Raw genomic sequence first — 19,166 nt, 5'->3', positions numbered from 1 at the left:
CTGTGGGAGGAAGCGGCTCTTCTGAGGAGCCTCGTCCGCTCACTGATCTCTGAGGCTGAGGGACTCCCACCCAGGGAAGTGTCAGTCCCGGATTCCTTGAAAGGGGGAAGGATTGGACAAGCTGCATGATCCCCCTGGGCCCATCCGGTAAGCAAACTTCCCCTTGTGCATTCCTCCATGCAGAGACAGGAAAAACACTGAGGGAATTGGGGTGGGGAGGGGCCTTTTATCCTCTTGTGTGCTTTCCTGTCCCTGTCAGGAGGAGGAAAACCTCCATGGTGCTGTCAGGAGGAACGTCCTGGAAAAGAACAATTTTACTTTCATCAGTCCATAAAATGTTTCTCCATTTCTCTTTAGGCCAATTGATGTGTTCTTTGGCAAACTGTATCCGCTTCAGTACATGTCTTTTTTTTTTTTTTTTTTTTTTAACAGTGGGACTTCGCAGAAACTTCTTGCTAAGATATTAGCTTCACTCAGGCGTCTTCTGTCACAGTGCTCACAGGTAACATGAGACTGTCTGTGATCATCCGGGAGTTGATCATTGGCTGAGTCTTTGCCTCCTGGCTTTTCTTCCGTTTCCTTTCACGTCTCTCTGGTTTGGCTTTCCATTTTAAAGCACTGGAGATCATTTTAGCTGAATGGCCTATTATTGCACTTTTTCATAAATTTAACCCTCTGCAATCAACTTTTTAATGCAAAGTATGCTGTTCTTCTGAGCAGTCCCATATTTCTTTGGCTTTCAAACAGAAATACATGTACAGTGCTGTGCAAATTAATTGGGACAAAGCATTTTTTTAAAGTAAAATCGTAAGTTGGCTACCAGTCAGTGATTCAAACCAGTTTTAACTGCTTTGAGCTGGTGTGAATGCCAGTTCAAAGCAGTTAAAACTGGTTTGAATCACTGACTGGTAACCAACTTACGATTTTACTTTAAAAAATGCTTTGTCCCAATTAATTTTCACAGCACTGTACAACATGTCCTGGCTTGACCCTTAAATAAGGAAGAAAAGGGGGAAATAGGGGAAGGGGAGTTTTTAATAAAATTGTCCTTTATTATAAATCATAAATTAAAATATTAAATTTAAATGAAATTATCATACATCATAAGATGTACATTGGATCATAGTATTTATTTTATAAGCACCACTATGATCACTAGTTCCCAAGTGACTGTCTCAGAATTATGATATCATATCCCAGCCACTGATCCTAGAATAATAGGCTGGGTTTCAATTTAATATGGGCATTAAGAAGATCCAATGGCTTGATGTTGGATTGCCATCATTGATGTCACACCCTAAACGTTCCCGTTATTGTATTAAATTCAGAGGCTTGTATTATGCAGCACTTGGATAATTATTATTATGTATTACCTGCAGATACATAATTGTGGCACTGTAAAGCTGTGGGCAGAGAAGTACATCTGTGTCGGCTGGGGGTATCATCGGCACTGCAACTCAAACCACTCTGCTAGTTGCACAACTGCAAACTAAAGAAGATAGGCAATTGTGCCGCCGTCTGCCAATAGTGTAGTAAGTATGAATGCCGGTGATCTCCGATCCACCTGTCGGTGTTAACTACGGGGATCGTCTGCGCTGCAATTAAGACCACTCTTCTTCACGTCTCGTGTCAGGAGACCATGTGAGGATTGATATCAGCCCGCCAGTCCCTAAATCTCATTACCCGTGTCTCAATCAGAGATCTGACGGGGAGTAGCGTGGCGGTGGATATACGAATAGTGCCTTCATTAGTCTGAGATAATATTCTACTTGGGATGAAGTCACTGACGTGCATTTCGCCGGGGTGGCCAGCTTTCTCTAAGGGCGGCGCTCATAGCAATACGGCAGTGACAATCATAGATATCTACCGGAGACCTATGGTAGTCATGCCAACCCATCGGTGACCCGCAATCACGTGACGGGGGTCACCGATAGGCGGATTTCCGGCTCGCTTGCCGAAAGTGCGTGTTAAATGCCGCTGTCAAGAGTTTGACAGCGGCATTTAACGGGTTAATAGCCGAGGGTGGATCGCAATTCCAACCGCGGCTGTTCTGGGCACATGTCAGCTGTTCAAAACAGCTGACATGTGCTGGAAAAGAAGTGGGCTCACATCAAAAGGTTGTCTGACATTGGCGTATTATTATGCCCAATGTCGGAAAGGGGTTAAGGACCAGGCAGATGTGCGGCAGCTTTGCACAACTCAGAGCCTGTGAGCACAAGCCTGGATTATAATGCAAAAATTATTGTGTTCTCTCATTTCCAGATGGACAATTATAAGGATCTGTTGCAACTAAGACCGTTCTTTCTATTTCAACGGTAGCACCCTCTGGTCTGGGTGTCAGCTAATTTGCCAACAGATCACAAGTTGGATTCATTTGATATATGTTCTATAGGAGCGTATAAAATCATGGGTATTCATCGTGTATATAGTCCAGCCTGATGAAGGGGCTAGACCGTCTCCGAAACACGAAGCAACGATGAAAGCTTTTATACAATGACCCCAGTGGTACATCACCTCATCATCCATGGCAGCACTGAACCAAACCCCGATTTTTCTCCCTTCCTTGGATTTCTGCCTGGATGTCAGAGTCCAGCAGGTGGAGCAACAGAAAATCAGAATCGCCTCATTATTCCTCAGCGCTGTGCCTGCTCTGACACAACAGGCTCAGGTAAAAAGACAACACAAACTCTGTTTTTTCTTACTACGATCTGCGCAAGGTACGCTTTCCTCTCTATCATGTACTCAGATGGACACTTCTATTATTTTTGCACCACCTCAGTTCTCTGCCCGTCATACATGTGACACTTACTGTGCAGGACAGAGTATTTTAGCTTTTTTGAATATGAGACTTGGAAACATTAAGAAACACTGAAATACACCAGTTTATAGAAGCATTTTTTAATTGACTCACCTTTCCAAAATATAGTATAAAAAACAAACAAAAAATTCTTTACAATTTGTCCTTCAGGTCACGTCTGCTTCATTGGCGCAGGGATATTGGCAGAGGCTTGCTCCAGGAATGCCAGAGGCCCTTGTGGCATTTCGCTTGGCTTCTTAGGCGGACCATTAATCTCCTCTAGGACTTGCTGCCAGCTCCGTAGCTTAGCCAGGTGCTTCTGAATGAGCGCTTCCTTCCTCTGCAGCTCGCTCCTCAGTTCTGTCACATCCTATCAGGAGCAAATGTAGAAAAAAAAAAGGCAATTTATATTGTAGCAAGGGTTTGATGATGGCAAACAGCAAACAATGCTTCCTGGCAGGAGGAGGTTTGCTATTATGTCTACCAGGGCTGTGGAGTCGGAGTCGTAGTCGGTGCTCATTTTGTTGGAGTTGGTATAAAATGGACCGACTCCTAAAATATATAATAAATTGGGTACAGTAGTTCAATGCAGAATGTGCTGAATATTTTTTCATAGGAATTTGGGAAAGTTATGAAATGACCTATAAATGGCTGTTCTATTCCTGATCTAAGGCTACATTCACACACAGCGTTTTTCCAGCGTTTTTTGAGGATACGTTTTTCAGATGCAAAAGCAGATCAGCTTTTTAAAAAAACCGCATCACGAGCTCATAATGTTTTCAATAGCAAAAGTAGATTAGAAATCTGCTCTATATATCCATTTATCCATATCACATCTGTACCAAAAAGAATGAAAGCTGGATAGCACACAGACTAACACTCCTTTTTTTAGCACCAGTCAGGTACATCTCATAGCTGCCCAAAAGGACGCCCAGGACAGGCATTGCTCGTCTTCAGTAACATCAACTGATAGTTGGAATAAATAGACTGCATTCATCACCACATCTTCTTAAGATGCAGGCTTTATTTTCAAGTGTAGGGGTGTGAAGTATGAGGTTCTGCAGCAGCTGAGGTGTGCAGTATGAAATTCTGCGGAACAGTATGAGATTCTGCCTCCCCCCCTAGGTTTGATCCTGGCTACGCCCATAGTGTGAATGAAGCCTGAGGGTCTAGGGTTTATCTTAGCCGAGATAAGTCATAGTGTGTGTGTTTATATTATATATATACACACACACACACACACACACACACACACACACACACACACACAGTACAGGCCAAACGTTTGGACACACCTTCTCAATCAAAGCGTTTTCTTTATTTTCATGACTATGAAAATTGTAGATTCACTCTGAAGGCATCAAAACTATGAATTAACACATGTGGAATTATATAATTAACAAAAGAGTGTGAAACTACTGAAAATACTGTATGTCTTATTTTCTAGGTTCTTCAAAGTAGCCACCTTTTGCTTTGATTTCTGCTTTGCACACTCTTGGCATTCTCTTGATGAGCTACAAGAGGTAGTTACTGGAAAAGGTTTTCACTTCCCAGGTGTGCCCTGTCAGGTTTAATAAGTTGGATTTCTTGCCTTATAAATGAGGTTGGGACCATCAGTTGTGTTGTGCAGAAGTCTGGTGGCTACACAGCTGATAGTCCTACTGAATAGACTGCTAGAATTTGTATTATGGCAAGAAAAAAGCAGCTAAGTAAAGAAAAAGGAGTGGCCATCATTACTTTAAGAAATGAAGGTTAGCCAGTCCGAAAAATTGGGAAAACTTTGAAAGTGTCCCCAAGTGCATTGGCAAAAACCATTAAGCGCTACAAAGAAACTGGCTCACATGAGGACCGCCCCAGGAAAGGAAGACCAAGAGTCACCTCTGCTGCGGAGGATAAGTTCATCCGAGTCACCAGCCTCAGAAATCGCAGGTTAACAGCAGCTCAGATTAGAGACCAGGTCAATGCCACACAGAGTTCTAGCAGCAGACATCTCTACAACAATTGTTAAGAGACTTTGTGCAGCAGGCCTTCATGGTAAAATAGCTGCTAGGAAACCACTGCTAAGGACAGGGAACAAGCAGAAGAGACTTGTTTGGGCTAGAGAACACAAGGAATGGACATTAGACCAGTGGAAATCTGTGCTTTGGTCTGATGAGTCCAAATTTTAGATCTTTGGTTCCAACCACCGTGTCTTTGTGCGACGCAGAAAAGGTGAACGGATGGACTCTACATGCCTGGTTCCCACCGTGAAGCATGGAGGAGGAGGTGTGATGGTGCTTTGCTGGTGACACTCTTGGGGATTTATTCAAAATTGAAGGCATACTGAACCAGCATGGCTACCACAGCATCTTGCAGCGGCATGCTATTCCATCCAGTTTGTGTTTAGTTGGACCATCATTTATTTTTCAACAGGACAACGGCCTCAAACACACCTCCAGGCTGTGTAAGGGCTATTTGACCAAGAAGGAGAGTGATGGGGTGCTACGCCAGATGACCTGGCCTCCACAGTCACCAGACCTGAACCCAATTGAGATGGTTTGGGGTGAGTGAAGGCAAAAGGGCCTACAAGTGCTAAGCATCTCTGGGAACTCCTTCAAGACTGTTGGAAGACCATTTCTGGTGACTACCACTTGAAGCTCATCAAGAGAATGCCAAGAGTGTGCAAAGCAGTAATCAAAGCAAAAGGTGGCTACTTTGAAGAATCTAGAATATAAGACATATTTTCAGTTCTTTCACACTTTATATAATTCCACATGTGTTAATTCATTGTTTTGATGCCTTCAGAATGAATCTACAATTTTCATAGTCATGAAAAGAAAACTCTGAATGAGGTGGTGTGTCCAAACGTTGGTCTGTACCGTATACATGTATACAGTGTATTACATATTTACAATTTATTACAGTTTTTTGTGTTCTAAAGTTGTATTCCAATAAATATTATGTTCTAAATATCTTGATTATTGGATCATAGAAATGATTAAATGTCTGATGTTCACATTGTACTACAATAAATTTTTCACTTAAATATAAGCAATATATGTGGGAGTCGGAGTCGTGGAGTCGGTGTAAGGGAAATTGAGGAGTCGGAGTCGGTGTAAGGGAAATTGAGGAGTCAGAGTCGCAGGTTTGGCTTACCGACTCCATAGCCCTGATGTCTACTATGGTTATATTTAAAGGGGTTTTCTAGGATCTAAAATACATGGCTACTTTCTTCTAGAAAGTGTCATATCTGTCAGCCAGGAATGTCTGGTACTGCAGCTCAGCTTCGTGGAAATTAACGTGGACAGCTGTTTCTGGAATAAAGCAGCCATGGTTTTCTAATCCTTCTGGACAATCCCTGTAGGATATCTCCATGAATAGCAGATTTGCATTTGATTCTTCTGCATCTTATCAGTATGTAACATGAGCTGTTTTGCTGGGAAATTGAAACAGATTTCAGACTATGCGTTGCAGAAAGTGAAATCTACAATTCCACAACACGGATTAACGCGTCAATTTCTGCACAAAAATGATCAGCAACGTACAGTTTGGTCCATATATATTTGGACAGAGACAACATTTTTCCAATTTTGGTTCTAGACATTACCACAATGAATTTTAAACAAAACAATTCAGCTGCAGTTGAAGTTCAGACTTTCAGCTTTCATTTGAGGGTATCCACATTAAATTTGGATGAAGGGTTTAGGAGTTTCAGCTCCTTAACATGTGCCACCCTGTTTTTAAAGGGACCAAAAGTAATTGGACAATTGACTCCAAGGCTATTTCATGGACATTTGTGGGCAATCCCTTCATTATGTCATTCTCAATTAAGCAGATAAAAGGCCTGGAGTTGATTTGAGGTGTGGTGCTTGCATTTAGGATGTTTTGCTGTGAAGGAAACATGCGTCAAAGGAGCTCTCCATGCAGGTGAAACAAGCCATCCTTAAGCTGCAAAAACAGAAGAAACCCATCCGAGAAATTGCTACAACATTAGGAGTGGCAAAATCTACAGTTTGGTACATCCTGAGAAAGAAAGCACTGGTGAACTCATCAATGCAAAAAGACCTGGGTGCCCACGGAAGACAACAGTGGTGGATGATCGCAGAATAGTCTCTATAGTGAAGAGAAACCCCTTCACAACGGCCAACCAAGTGACCAACACTCTCCAGGAGGTAGGCGTATCAATATCCAAATCTACCATAAAGAGAAGACTGCATGAAAGTAAATACAGAGGGTTCACTGCACGGTGCAAGCCACTCATAAGCATCAAGGATAAAAAGGCTAGACTGGACTTTGCTAAAAAACATCTAAAAAAGCCAGCACAGTTCTGGAAGAACATTCTTTGGACAGAAGAAACCAAGATCAACCTCTACCAGAATGATGGAAAGAGAAAAGTATGGCGAAGGCGTGGTACAGCTCATGATCCAAAGCATACCACATCATCTGTAAAACACGGCGGAGGCAGTGTGATGGCTTGGGCATGCATGGCTGCCAGTGGCACTGGGTCACTAGTGTTTATTGATGATGTGACACAGGACAGAAGCAGCCGAATGAATTCTGAGGTATTCAGAGCCATACTGTGTGCTCAGATCCAGCCAAATGCAGCCAAACTGATTGGTCGTCGTTTCATACTACAGATGGACAATGACCCAAAACATAAAGCCAAAGCAACCCAGGAGTTTATTAAAGCAAAGAAGTGGAATATTCTTGAATGGCCAAGTCAGTCACCTGATCTCATCCCAATTGAGCATGCATTTCACTTGTTAAAGACTAAACTTCAGACAGAAAGGCCCACAAACAAACAGCAACTGAAAACCACCGCAGTGAAGGCCTGGCAGAGCCTCAAAAAGGAGGAAACACAGCGTCTGGTGATGTCCATGAGTTCAAGACTTCAGGCAGTCATTGCCAACAAAGCGTTTTCAACCAAGTACTAGAAATGAACATTTTATTTACAATTATTTAATCTGTCCAATTACTTTTGGTCCCTTTAAAAACAGGGTGGCACATGTTAAGGAGCTGAAACTCCTAAACCCTTCATCCAATTTTAATGTGGATACCCTCAAATGAAAGCTGAAAGTCTGAACTTCAACTGCATCTGAATTGTTTTGTTTAAAATTCATTGTGGTTATGTCTAGAACCAAAATTAGAAAAATGTTGTCTCTGTCCAAATATATATGGACCTAACTGTATAAATGAGATTTATCATGTCAGTTAGCTGGTACTGTATTACTTTCTGGATTTCCACATGCAAATCCACACGGGACATCAGCCCCAAACATGCAAAGTGTGGACATAACCTTTAGTTCCCCCACAGCGCTCCATCAGCCTTACAATGGATACTATTGCCACCTGAGCGACCATGTTGTCTTACAGTAAGGTCTGTTAGGGTACACAGGTAGATAGATAACCCTCCAGGTAAAGTGATATACGGTTTTATTTCTTGGGCAGGGCTGGATGGGGCCGCACATGTCTTATATAGCGTGTTATGCCTGTAAGGCTAAGTGCACACGTACCGGAACTCTCGCGGAAATTACCGCGAGAATTCTGGAATTCCAGTCCGCGGGAAAATCGCATTTTAAATTCCCGCGATTTTCCCGCGGAAAAACTAGCATTTTGCAAGCGTAATTAGCTTGCAAAATGCTAGCGTTCTCCAAGCGATCTGTAGCATCGCTTGGAGAACTGATTGACAGGTTGTCACACTCATCAAACATAGTGTTTGACAAGTGTGACCAACTTTTTACTACTGAGGCCGCCTATGCAGCATCAGTAGTAAAAGATAAAATGTAAAAAAAAAAATAAAAAATGGTGTTATTCTTACCCTCCGACGTCCCGCGCATCCGTTCCCAGTAATCCTTTGCGAAAATGCCCGCGATGACGTCAGTTCTCGCGGGATCGCGACGTCTCGCGGTAATTCGCGATGACGTCGCGCGAATGACCGCGAGACTTCGCGATCCCGCGAGAACGGACGCCATCATGGGCATTTTCGCAAAGGATTACTGGGAACGAGAGCGTGAAGAGAAGCGGGAAGACTGCGCGGGACGCCGGAAGGTAAGAATAACAATATTTTTTATTTTTAAATTCTATTTTTTACAGGACAGTCTCCTCTCCTCCGGACCGTGGGTACCATCCGCAAATGCTCTGCTTACTTTCCGAAAGGTGTGCACAGCCACATGCGGAAAGTAAACGGAACAATGCATTCCTATGGGTGCGGGATCACCGCGATTCCGCAAATTAATGAGCATGCTGCGGTTTTTACCACAAAGCGATTCCGCCGCGGTAAAAACCGCAGCATTAGTACAGCATTGCGGAATCCCATAGGAATGCATGGGATGCTTATTTTTCGCGTTTTCGCGGCAAAATCGCGCGGTTAAAACCGCCACGGAAACGCGAAAAAAACGCCACGTGTGAACTCAGACTTAGTGGCACAACTCCCTTATTGCAGCCCTGTACATACAAGTGTGGCGGTGAATGGGGCTGCAGCTTTGGCCCTTTCATAGCACTAATCAGTACGGGCCCTAAGGACAGGTCATGAATGTTTAAAGGGAATCTGTCAGCAGAGAATGACTATTCTGATGTGGCAAACAGTCCCGTGCAGTTTCCCACCTGCTTGTTTTCCCCCATCTTCACCCCCTCTATTTTGATTGACAGCTCTGGCTTTATAAAGTCAGTAAAAGGGCGCTGATAAAAGTGAAAACAAGTATGTGAAAAGGTGCACTGAACTGTTTGGCCACACCAATGGTGCACCAAGCGCCTGTTCATGGTTGGAACAGTCTTCAGCGCCAACAGTCTCTTTTTGAGCAATCATTCAGATGGCAGACATTCCAGCCGCCTCTCTCATACACAAGAGGCGCGCGTCCCGCGTTTTCTATGAGGGAGCCATCGCCTGGCACGTCTGGCTGCAGATTATCTCAGGGAGACAATGCGATCGGCAGGCCAAAAATCAGACCTTCCATTTCATTATGCCCCCCCCAACAAACTGTCAGAGGAATTCCAGACACAGACTGTGGGACAATCCTGGAGATATCAGTGGGCTCAGCTGACATTAATCAAATGTGTATGGGGTTTAAGTCCTGGAGACCTCTTTGAGATAAGCCAGTTTGCTATGGAGACATCATCCTTAGGAGTAGTGAGGAGATGACATGGTCCTCACAGTAGGATATTCACCTCCTTAATAACCTGCTCCGGCTTCTGGACAGACAGCTGCAATCTCTTCTGTAGGAAGAAACATTCTGTTTGTCTGGCCACATCCAGGAACTTCTGAATACACTGTTCAACACCTGAGGAGGAGAGAAGAAGACCGGGAACGTTTCAGACTGGTGCTACCACATAACAGACGCAGCATGGACCCCTGGGCTGGGGCTGTAGACAGACATTTGCAGTAAAGCGCTTTCAAAACATTTCAGCAGTAAGGGGACCGTCTGCTACGTCTCTGTGCCTATCTGGAATAACGGACACTTTCAGAAAAAAAAAAAAAAGTATAAATGGAGCTCACATGAGTTTATGGTGATTTATCTAAATTCTCTCACAAATGCAGTCACATTTCCACGCTCCTGGCATTTATTCCCTCCTTGTATTACGTCCAGTACGCTGTAATCTCCCCACCATCGAGTACAGGCCGTCACACATCATAAACCTCTCATTTCCACTGATCCCACATCTCTCCTCAGCCTCCATGTCTCTTAATGGATTGTGTTTCTCAAGCTGGGCAGCAGACTGAACAGTTTCAGTACCGGAGCTGTGTTATGTGAGTAATTACTTTTTAACTATAAGAAATGTCTGTGTGGTGGAAGAGGAATCATTGGATCTGTAGTTCTTCACAAACAGTGAGGGAAAAAAAGTATTTAGTCAGCCACCAATTGTGCAAGTTCTCCCACTTAAAAAGATGAGAGAGGCCTGTAATTGACATCATAGGTAGACCACAACTATGAGAGTCAAAATGAGAAAACAAATCCAATTACGATTTCAGTAAGTCTTCACAAGGTTGGCGACACTGTTGGTGGTATGTTGGCCCATTCCTCCATGCAGATCTCCTCTAGAGCAGTGATGTTTTGGGCCTGTTGCTTGGCAACACAGACTTTCAAATCCCTCCAAAAGTTTTCTATGAGGTTGAGACCTGGATACTGACTAGGCCACTCCAGGACCTTCATGTGCTTCTTACGAAGCCACACCTTCGTTGCCCTGGTGGTGTGTGTTGGGATCATTATGCTGAAAGACCCATCCACGTTTCATCTGCAATGCCCTTGCTGATGGTAGGAGATTTGCACTCAAAGTCTCACGATACATGGGCCCCATTCATTCTTTCGTGTACACGGATCAGTCGTCCTGGTCCCTTGGCAGAGAAACAGCCCCAAAGCATGATGTTGCCATCCCCATGCTTCACAGTAGGTATGGTGTTCTTAGAATGCGGAGTTGCATACAGTCTCCTCCAAACACGACGAGTTTTGTTTCTACCAAACAGTTCTACTTTGGTTTCATCAGACCATATGACATTCTCCCAATACTCTTCTGGATAAACCAAATGCTCTTTAACAAACTTCAGACGGCCCCGGACATGTACTGGCTTAAGCAGGGGGACACGTCTGGCACTGGAGGATCTCAGTCCCTGGCGGTATAGTGTGTTACTGAAAGTAGCCTTTGTTACGGCAGTCCCATTTCTATGCAGGTCATTCACTAGGTCCCCCCTTGTGGTTCTGGGATTTTTGCTCACCGTTCTTGTGATCATTTTGACCCCATGGTGTGACATCTTGCGTGGAGCCCCAGATCGAGGGAGATCATCAGTGGTCTTTTATGACTTCCATTTTCTTATTATTGCTCCCACAGTTAATTTCATCACACCAAGCTGCTTGCCTATTGCAGATTCAGTCTTCCCAGCCTGGTGCAGGGCTACAATTGTGTTTCTGGTGTCCTTCGACAGCTCTTTGGTCTTCACCATAGTGGAGTTTGGAGTGTGACTGTTTGAGGTTGTGGACAGGTGACTTTTATACTGATAAGTTCAAACAGGTGCCATTACTACAGGTAATGAGTTGAGGACAGAGGAGCCTCTTAAAGAAGAAGTTACAGGTCTATGAGAGCCAGAAATCTTGCATGTTTTTAGATGACCAAATACTTATTTTCCTCCTTAATTTGAAAAATAATTCTTGCCAAATCAGACAAAGTGATTTTCTGGATTTGTTTTCTCATTTTGACTCTCATAGTTGTGGTCTACCTATTATGTCAATTACAGGCCTCTCATCATTTTAAGTGGGAGAACTTGAACAATTGGTGGCTGACTAAATACTTTTTTCCCCACTATGTAATTTAGACAACAAAAGCCAAAGCAGCATCAAAAAAGGTAATAATGAGTAATAACGACCTCTGAGCCATGGTGCCATCACCTGGTTTGTATGGAGAGCTATTTGGATAAATTTGGTAAAAGAAGTAAAATCCCTATAAACGACAGAGACTCAGCATCTCGGCGTATGTTACCTGTGCCGATCTCCTCCTGGTCTGTGCCGTTCACATAGTCCTGGCTCACGAGAGAAGCAAAGCAAGCCTGTAATAGAGAGGAAAACGAATTACATCTACAATGGATTATACCATTTCTGAGGCAGCCATGTTACAGCGTTGCCCCGACTAGAAGTCCTTCTCTGTGGAGCAAGTGTGAGTGACAGCTGCCATCTCCAACAAGCTGCGGAAAACCATGAAACTGACAGTGGGCAGGAACATGGCTGCCCTGCAAGCACCCAGAAGAGGACGGGACATGTCTGATCTCCATGCACGGCCGGGCAGTCAGGGAAGGATTGGGGTGAAACACCCCTAAAGTAGAAACATTGTAGTAAGGGATGCTGTGTATAGCTCAGGGCGCACAGACCAGACGTTGTCCCAATGCGCCGAGTACTGGAAACACTAACAATTTCTTCCGTATTTCAGTGATTTCCAGCTGTTACAAAACTACAACTCCCAGCACGCCCTAACACATTATTAATATACATTTATATAGCACCATTTATTCCAAGGCACTTTACATGTGAAATGAGAAATATAGACAAGTATAATAAACATTTGTAAGACAAGGGACACACAAGTACATAAGGAGAGGGGACCCTGCCCGCGATGGCTCACAGTCTACAGGGATGGGTGAGGATACAGTAGGAGAGGGTAGAGCAGGTCGTGCTGGTTGTGTGTCGGAACAGGTGGTTCTTCAGGTTCTTCTTGAAGGTTTCCGTTGTTGGTGAGAGTCTGATGTGTTGCGGCAGAGCGTTACAGAGTATGGGGGAAGCACAGGAGAAGTCTTGTATGTGGTTGTGGTGGGAAAAAGATACCGGGGGAGTAGAGGAGGAGATCTTGAGATGATCGAAGGTTGCGTGCGATTAGGTACCGGGAGACCATGTGACAGATGTATGGGGGAGACAGGTTGTGGGTGGCTTTGTATGTTATGGTTAGGGTTTTGAACTGGAGCCTCTGGGCAATAGGAAGCTATTGAAGGGCCTGGCATAGGGGGGAGGCTGGGGAATAACGGGGAGACAGGTGGATTAGTCGGGCAGCAGAGTGCAGGATGGATTGGAGTGGTGCCAGAGTGCTGGAGGGGAGGCCAGAGAGTAGGGGGTTGCAGTAGTCGAGGCAGGAGATAAGGGCATGCACTAGTGTTTTTGTGGTTTCATGGTTGAGGAATGCGCGGATCCGGGAAATAATTGAGTTTGAGGCGGCATGAGGAGGTAAGGGCTTAGATATGTGGTTTGAAAGAGAGGGCAGAGTTGAGGAAGACCCCAAGGCACAGAGCATGCGGGACTGGGGAAAGCGAGCAGCCATTGACAATGATGGATAGGTCTGGTGTAGGAGTAGAGTGAGATGGGGGAAAGATGATGAATTCTGTTTTGTCCATGTTCACTTTGAGAAAGCGAGCAGAAAAGAAGGCTGAAACAGCAGACAGACATTGTGGGATTTTGGTCAGTAAGGAGGTGAGGTCAGGTCAGGTCCAGATAGGTAGATCTGCGTGTCATTGGCGTACAGGTGATACTGCAAACCGTGGGATTCTATGAGCTGTCCCAGGCTGAAGGTGTAGATGGAGAAGAGTAGGGGTCCTAGAACTGAGCCTTGAACACCAACAGACAGGGGGCGCGTTGAGGAGGTGGTGTGTGAGAGGGAGACACTAAATGTTCGGTCTGTTAGGTATGATGAGATCCAGGATAGGGCCAAGCCTGTGATGCCAAGAGATTAGAGAATTTGTAGCAGGAGAGAGTGGTCCACGGTGTCAAAGGAGAAAGACAGGTCCGGGAGAAGGAGGACAGAGTAGTGTCGCTTGCTCTTGGCGGTTAGTAGGTCCTTGGTGACTTTAGTTAGGGCAGTTTCAGTTGAGTGATGTGGTCGGAAGCCAGATTGTAACCGATCACATAGGGAACAGGAGGAGAGGTGGGAGGACAGTTCAAGATATACATGCTGTTCCAGTAGTTTTGAGGCATAAGGGAGAAGAGATATCGGGCGATAGTTAGACACAGAGGATGGGTCGAGGGAGGGCTTTTTGAGGATGGGTGTGATTGAGGCATGTTTAAAGGATAATAATCTTTATTTTTATATAGCGCTAACATATTACGCAGCGCTTTACAGTTTGTACACATTAAGAGGGAAAGACACCATTTGTAAGTGAAAGGTTGAAGAGGTGTGTTAGAGTTGGGATGAAGACTGTGGCAAGGTTAGGGATGAGGTGGGACGGGAGTGGGTCAAGCGTACAAGTGGTGAGGTGTGATCTTGACCAGGGGCGGACACTGACAGCTTGGGGCCCCTGTGCAAGAAATGTGTCTGGGCCCCCCTCCTTTTATGGCGTCAAAGCTACGTGTGTATATAGCCACACACACATACATGTATATATATTACATAATCTCCTTTATTATGTATATTGCTGTCCCTTACAGTGTGCCCTCTCGTTATGTACAGTACGGTCCCTTCCATATTGGATTATATAGAGCCCTGTTTTTTATTACTTACCGTCCTGTCTTGTTAGCTGTATAATGCAATGATGGCTGATGGAGCATGGGAAAGCTTCTTTTCTAATGGAGGAGCTGATGGACTGGTAGCCTGGTCACCGGCTCCTCGATCAGCAGTCATTTTATATCTAAAAAGAGAGGGGACTATGTAATAAAAGAGGGCAAGAATACACTATGTAAGAGACAGCACTGTACATAACAGCAGAGGAAGGTATATAATAAGGGACGGCACTATATATAACTAGAGAGGATGGTACGTAATAAGGGACGGTGTTATACATAATAAAAGAGGAAACTATGTAACTAAGGATGATGTTATACAGAATTAGTGAGTACACTATATAATTAGGGACTGTGTTAGACATAGTAAGTAATAATAATAATGTCTTCCTCCACCTCCCCCTGTTCCTAAGGCAATTATAAGTCCCCTTTCCTCCCATCCCAATCCCCCACACGCCTCATTGTTCTCCTCCCCTCACATCTCATTATTGTCCTCTCCCCCAAGCCATCATTGCCCTCTTCACCACCTCCATCATTTTGGCTTTCTCCCCCACCACTCCCATCATTGCCCATTCCACCACCTCCACCTCCCCCATTCATTGCCTTTTCCACCACCATCATTGCATTCTCCCCCACCACCCCATCATCATTTCATTTTTCCCCACCATCCCATAATTGCCCTCTCCCCATCACGGCCTTCTCCCCATCACCCCATCATATCATTGCCCCTCGGGCCCGGAGAAACCGGCCAAATTGCCCTCCTCATTAGCCGCCTTGCAGGGCCCCCTGGAGGCTCTGGGCCCCTGTGCAGTTGCACAGGTTGAACCGGCGGTATGTCCGCCCATGATTTTGACAGGAGGGTGGAGAGCTGATCTTCACATGCAGAGAGTTGTGATTTCCTAACAGGTTAGACACCATAGATGTAAATTGGCTGCACTTACATGTAAGTGCCCTGTTTCTCCTCCTGGAGAGCGACATGCCAGGGTAAGGAGGCTTATAGGCCATACAATGCTCCTCTGGGAAATTAAATATGCAAATTGTCTCTTCAGAGAGTAAGAGGACTTGAACTCTAGCGCCATCTACTGGAAGTAGCGATCCTAAAATTAAGTATCGACCCTTTAACGAGCCTTGCCATATGACTTTGGATAAAAGTCAAACCAAAATCTCAACTTGCAGACGTGTTTTGAGATATTACCCCTCCTCAGTGCAAAGCATGAGATCTAATTTTGCTGTATGGAGAGGCCTCTGACTGAGGTCTAAAGGGTGGCATCTCTCTTTGTGGAGAGTGACATACCTCCCAGGAGCATTGTATGGCCTTTAAGTCTCCTTACACTGGCATTCTAGACATGTCACTCTAAACATGGAGATTGTTACCCCGTAGACCCAAGTCAGATCTCATGCTTTGCACTGAGGAGGAGTTACACCTTCCAAACATGTGTCAGCAAACAGATTCTGGTTTGGCTTTTATCCTAAGTCAGTAACCGATCTCAGACTGCGCCAACTTGTGTGATGGAAAAAGTCTCTGTGTGGCCGCACCCAGCATCACCCTAACAAACCACTGGAAACCATTAAGACACGTTCACACAATACTTTCTTGAGTGGAAACAAGTCCAACAACTATGTTTTCAGAGAAATCTGATTTCTTCTCCTCCTGGACTGATCACTTTAAAAATAATCAATTCTTGGTTAAAATCGGAATTCATTGTTACATTAATGAGACGGAAGACAGTTGGTGCCGATAAGATTCTATGTAGATGAGGGAGGAGGAGCTAAAGGCAGAGCTCCTCCCCCCTCCTCTCTACAGTGAACTGTCTTCTCCTGTCTCAGTAATGGGATTTTGAGAATAAGAAAGAAGCAGATTTCTCTGATGTATTACAACGTGTCTAATATACATGTGTCCTATCAATTCATGACATAGAAATGAAAACAGCCGCTACTCTAAAAGGAAAACCCTCATCATATGAACAGCACAGAGGATTTCCCATAGAAATGAATAGGAAGTTTTCCAATTGTTTTTCACTCAGTGTGAACATACCTTAGGGTGCCTTCACATTGCGTCTATCCCCCCGGTCAGCGGCGCTGTCGATGGTTACTTCACCGTCCCCCACAAAACAGGATTCGGACATATTCGCCAACAGGGCCATAGACTACAATGGTGCTGACAGAGCGAGCATGGGCTCGAACGTCCATCATTTTCGGGCGTGTACACCTACTAGACACAGTCTCCTCTGTCCGAGCGGCCGCCTCCAGTAGTCACATACACCTGAAAATGACGCACGTCAGAGCCCACGCTCGCCCTGTCACCACCATTATAGTCTATGGCCCCGTCAGCTCATGCGTCCGAAACCCGTTTTTCGGGGAGGTTCGGACATAAGCCCCAACAGGGACAAGGAACGGTGACAGAGCGAAATGTGAGCACACCCTTAGAACAGAGGGAATGCTGGTTATTGTGGTGCATAGACCCCGGTGTTCCCGACATGGCGGCCTGCAGACCCCTCCATCTAACTCCCCGGTAATACACCGGAGCCGCCGTTACAGAAGTCAGCGGGGTCTGCCATAGAGGAGGCAAAATACAAATCATCTCTTCCCTCAGACCAAGATGTTAGGTATACAGCTCCAGAGCCGGGGGGGGGCTGCGGTGCTCCAGAGCTGGTGGGGGGGGGGGGGGGAGAGGCTGCAGCAGAGCTCGGGGGGGGGGGGGGGGGGCTGCAGTGCTCCAGAGCTGGGGGGGGGGGGGGAGGCTGCAGTGCTCCAGAGCTGCTGTGGGGGGGGGGGGCTGCAGTGCTCCAGAGCTGCTGTGGGGGGGGGGCTGCAGTGCTCCAGAGCTGCTGGGGGGGGGGGGCTGCAGTGCTCCAGAGCTGCTGGGGGGGGGGGGGGCTGCAGTGCTCCAGAGCTGTTGGGGGGGGGGGGCTGCAGTGCTCCAGAGCTGCTGGGGGTGGGGGGGGGTTGCAGTGCTCCAGAGCTGTTGGGGGGGGGGGGGGGCTGCAGTGCTCCAGAGCTGCTGGGGGTGGGGGGGGGGGTTGCAGTGCTCCAGAGCTGCTGTGGGGGGGGGGGCTGCAGTGCTCCAGAGCTGCTGGGGGGGGGGCTGCAGTGCTCCAGAGCTGCTGGGGTGGGGGGGGGCTGCAGTGCTCCAGAGCTGCTGTGGGGGGGGGCTGCAGTGCTCCAGAGCTGGGGGAGAGAAGCACCAGTGTCCTGTGTGCATGCTGGGACTTGTAGTGAGGCTGCAGACTACTAATATACACCTGTCCCTCCTCCATCATCTGCAGTGCAGACTGTGCAGCTGCTGTGGAACTACAACTCCCAGCATGTTGACGTCATCAGGGAATGCTGGGAGTTGTAGTCGGACGGCCCCAGTTTCCAGTCTGCACGTTCCTACCTCGAACGAGGACTCCAGCTCGTCCACCAGGGTGCTGTTGGTGTTCTTCGCCCCGGGAGGAGTGGACATCAGGCCAGGCCCTGCTCCAGGCTGCATGGGCGGCGGAGGCCCGGGAGGCTGCCCGGAGAACATCCCGCTGAGAGAAGACGCCATGAGACAGAAGAACAGAACAGGGCTACTGACGTCACCGGACGTCTTCCTGCACAACCACTACTGGCATGCGCCCTACGCCGCCATCATTGATTTGGTAACTGATTTTTTTTAATGCTTTATTTTCGGAAGAGAATGTGCTTCCCAACAACAAAGTATGTCCGGAGCTGGGAATCGCCACACAGCGGCAAAGCGTGGAATAACAGCTACAGCCGTGTTTTTTTTTTAGCCACCAGATGGCGCCATAGCACAGGGAAACGAGAGCAGGGCCCGAGCGGCTCAGACTGGTGGGGAGTCATGGATACAGGGCTGGACCGTCCCGGCCTGCACTTGTGCGCATGAGCAGAAGATGACAGTCACTGCTCTACAGTCATAGATGTAACAGCCAGAACTTTTTTCCTTTCCTTTTTTTTAGGGGTCAAAGAACCAGACTGGAGTCTATATTCTACAGTTGTGATAAGATACATATCACGTCGCCATTTTCCTGTAGAGTTCTCATTTTTCGGGGGCTGAGGGTTATTCTTTGCCCCCAGGGGTTTTTATTGATGCCACTTTCCAATGTTGCAGCGACCAAAAAACCCCATAATCCTGGCGGTTTGGTTCTTATCTCGTTCCGCTGCTTTCTGAGCGGATTAGTTTCTATTTTCATACATCGTATTTTTACGAATTATTATTATTTATATAGCACCATTGGTTCCATGGTGCTGTGCATGAGAAGGGCTGACATACAGATCACAGATGTCACTGACAGTAACAATGACGGACTGATCCAGAGGGAATGCAGCAATAGGGAGAAGTGGGGAGATCCGAACTTCTGTGGTTCCCCCATATTTTTACCCCCAAGGGTGGTTTGCTCGTTCATGACCGGCCAATATTTACAATTCTGACCACTGTCCCTTTATGA

The 19,166-nt window shown here is 46.1% G+C and overlaps 1 protein-coding gene across 1 annotated transcript; it reads right to left on the bottom strand.

Annotated features, from left to right (window-relative positions):
* Positions 1-2,882: 2,882 nt before the first annotated feature.
* On the bottom strand, positions 2,883-18,559 carry LOC141088533 (mediator of RNA polymerase II transcription subunit 28-like). The gene is made up of 4 exons (XM_073574646.1): positions 18,113-18,559; positions 12,242-12,308; positions 9,941-10,053; positions 2,883-3,167 (listed from the first exon to the last, which is right to left on the bottom strand). Exons 1-4 carry the CDS (start codon positions 18,263-18,265, stop codon positions 2,970-2,972), a joined length of 531 nt encoding a protein of 176 aa, XP_073430747.1. The 5' UTR covers positions 18,266-18,559; the 3' UTR covers positions 2,883-2,969.
* Between the last annotated feature and the right edge of the window lie 607 nt (positions 18,560-19,166).

The sequence above is a fragment of the Dendrobates tinctorius genome, unplaced genomic scaffold, assembly GCF_039654945.1.
Source record: "Dendrobates tinctorius isolate UK_male_01 unplaced genomic scaffold, ASM3965494v1 ptg000039l, whole genome shotgun sequence".
Classification (NCBI taxonomy): Eukaryota; Metazoa; Chordata; class Amphibia; order Anura; family Dendrobatidae; genus Dendrobates; species Dendrobates tinctorius.
Note: the sequence above shows the minus strand (reverse complement) of the source record. Positions and strands in the feature narration are given on the sequence as shown.

Excerpts from the sequence above, each read along its gene's own strand:
- LOC141088533 (XM_073574646.1), bottom strand. The coding sequence starts at position 18,265 with ATGGCGTCTTCTCTCAGCGGGATGTTCTCCGGGCAGCCTCCCGGGCCT. Across the intron at positions 12,309-18,112 it reads AGCTGGAGTCCTCGTTCGAG|GCTTGCTTTGCTTCTCTCGT; the intron begins GTAGGAACGTGC and ends TCTCTATTACAG. Across the intron at positions 10,054-12,241 it reads CCAGGAGGAGATCGGCACAG|GTGTTGAACAGTGTATTCAG; the intron begins GTAACATACGCC and ends TCTCCTCCTCAG.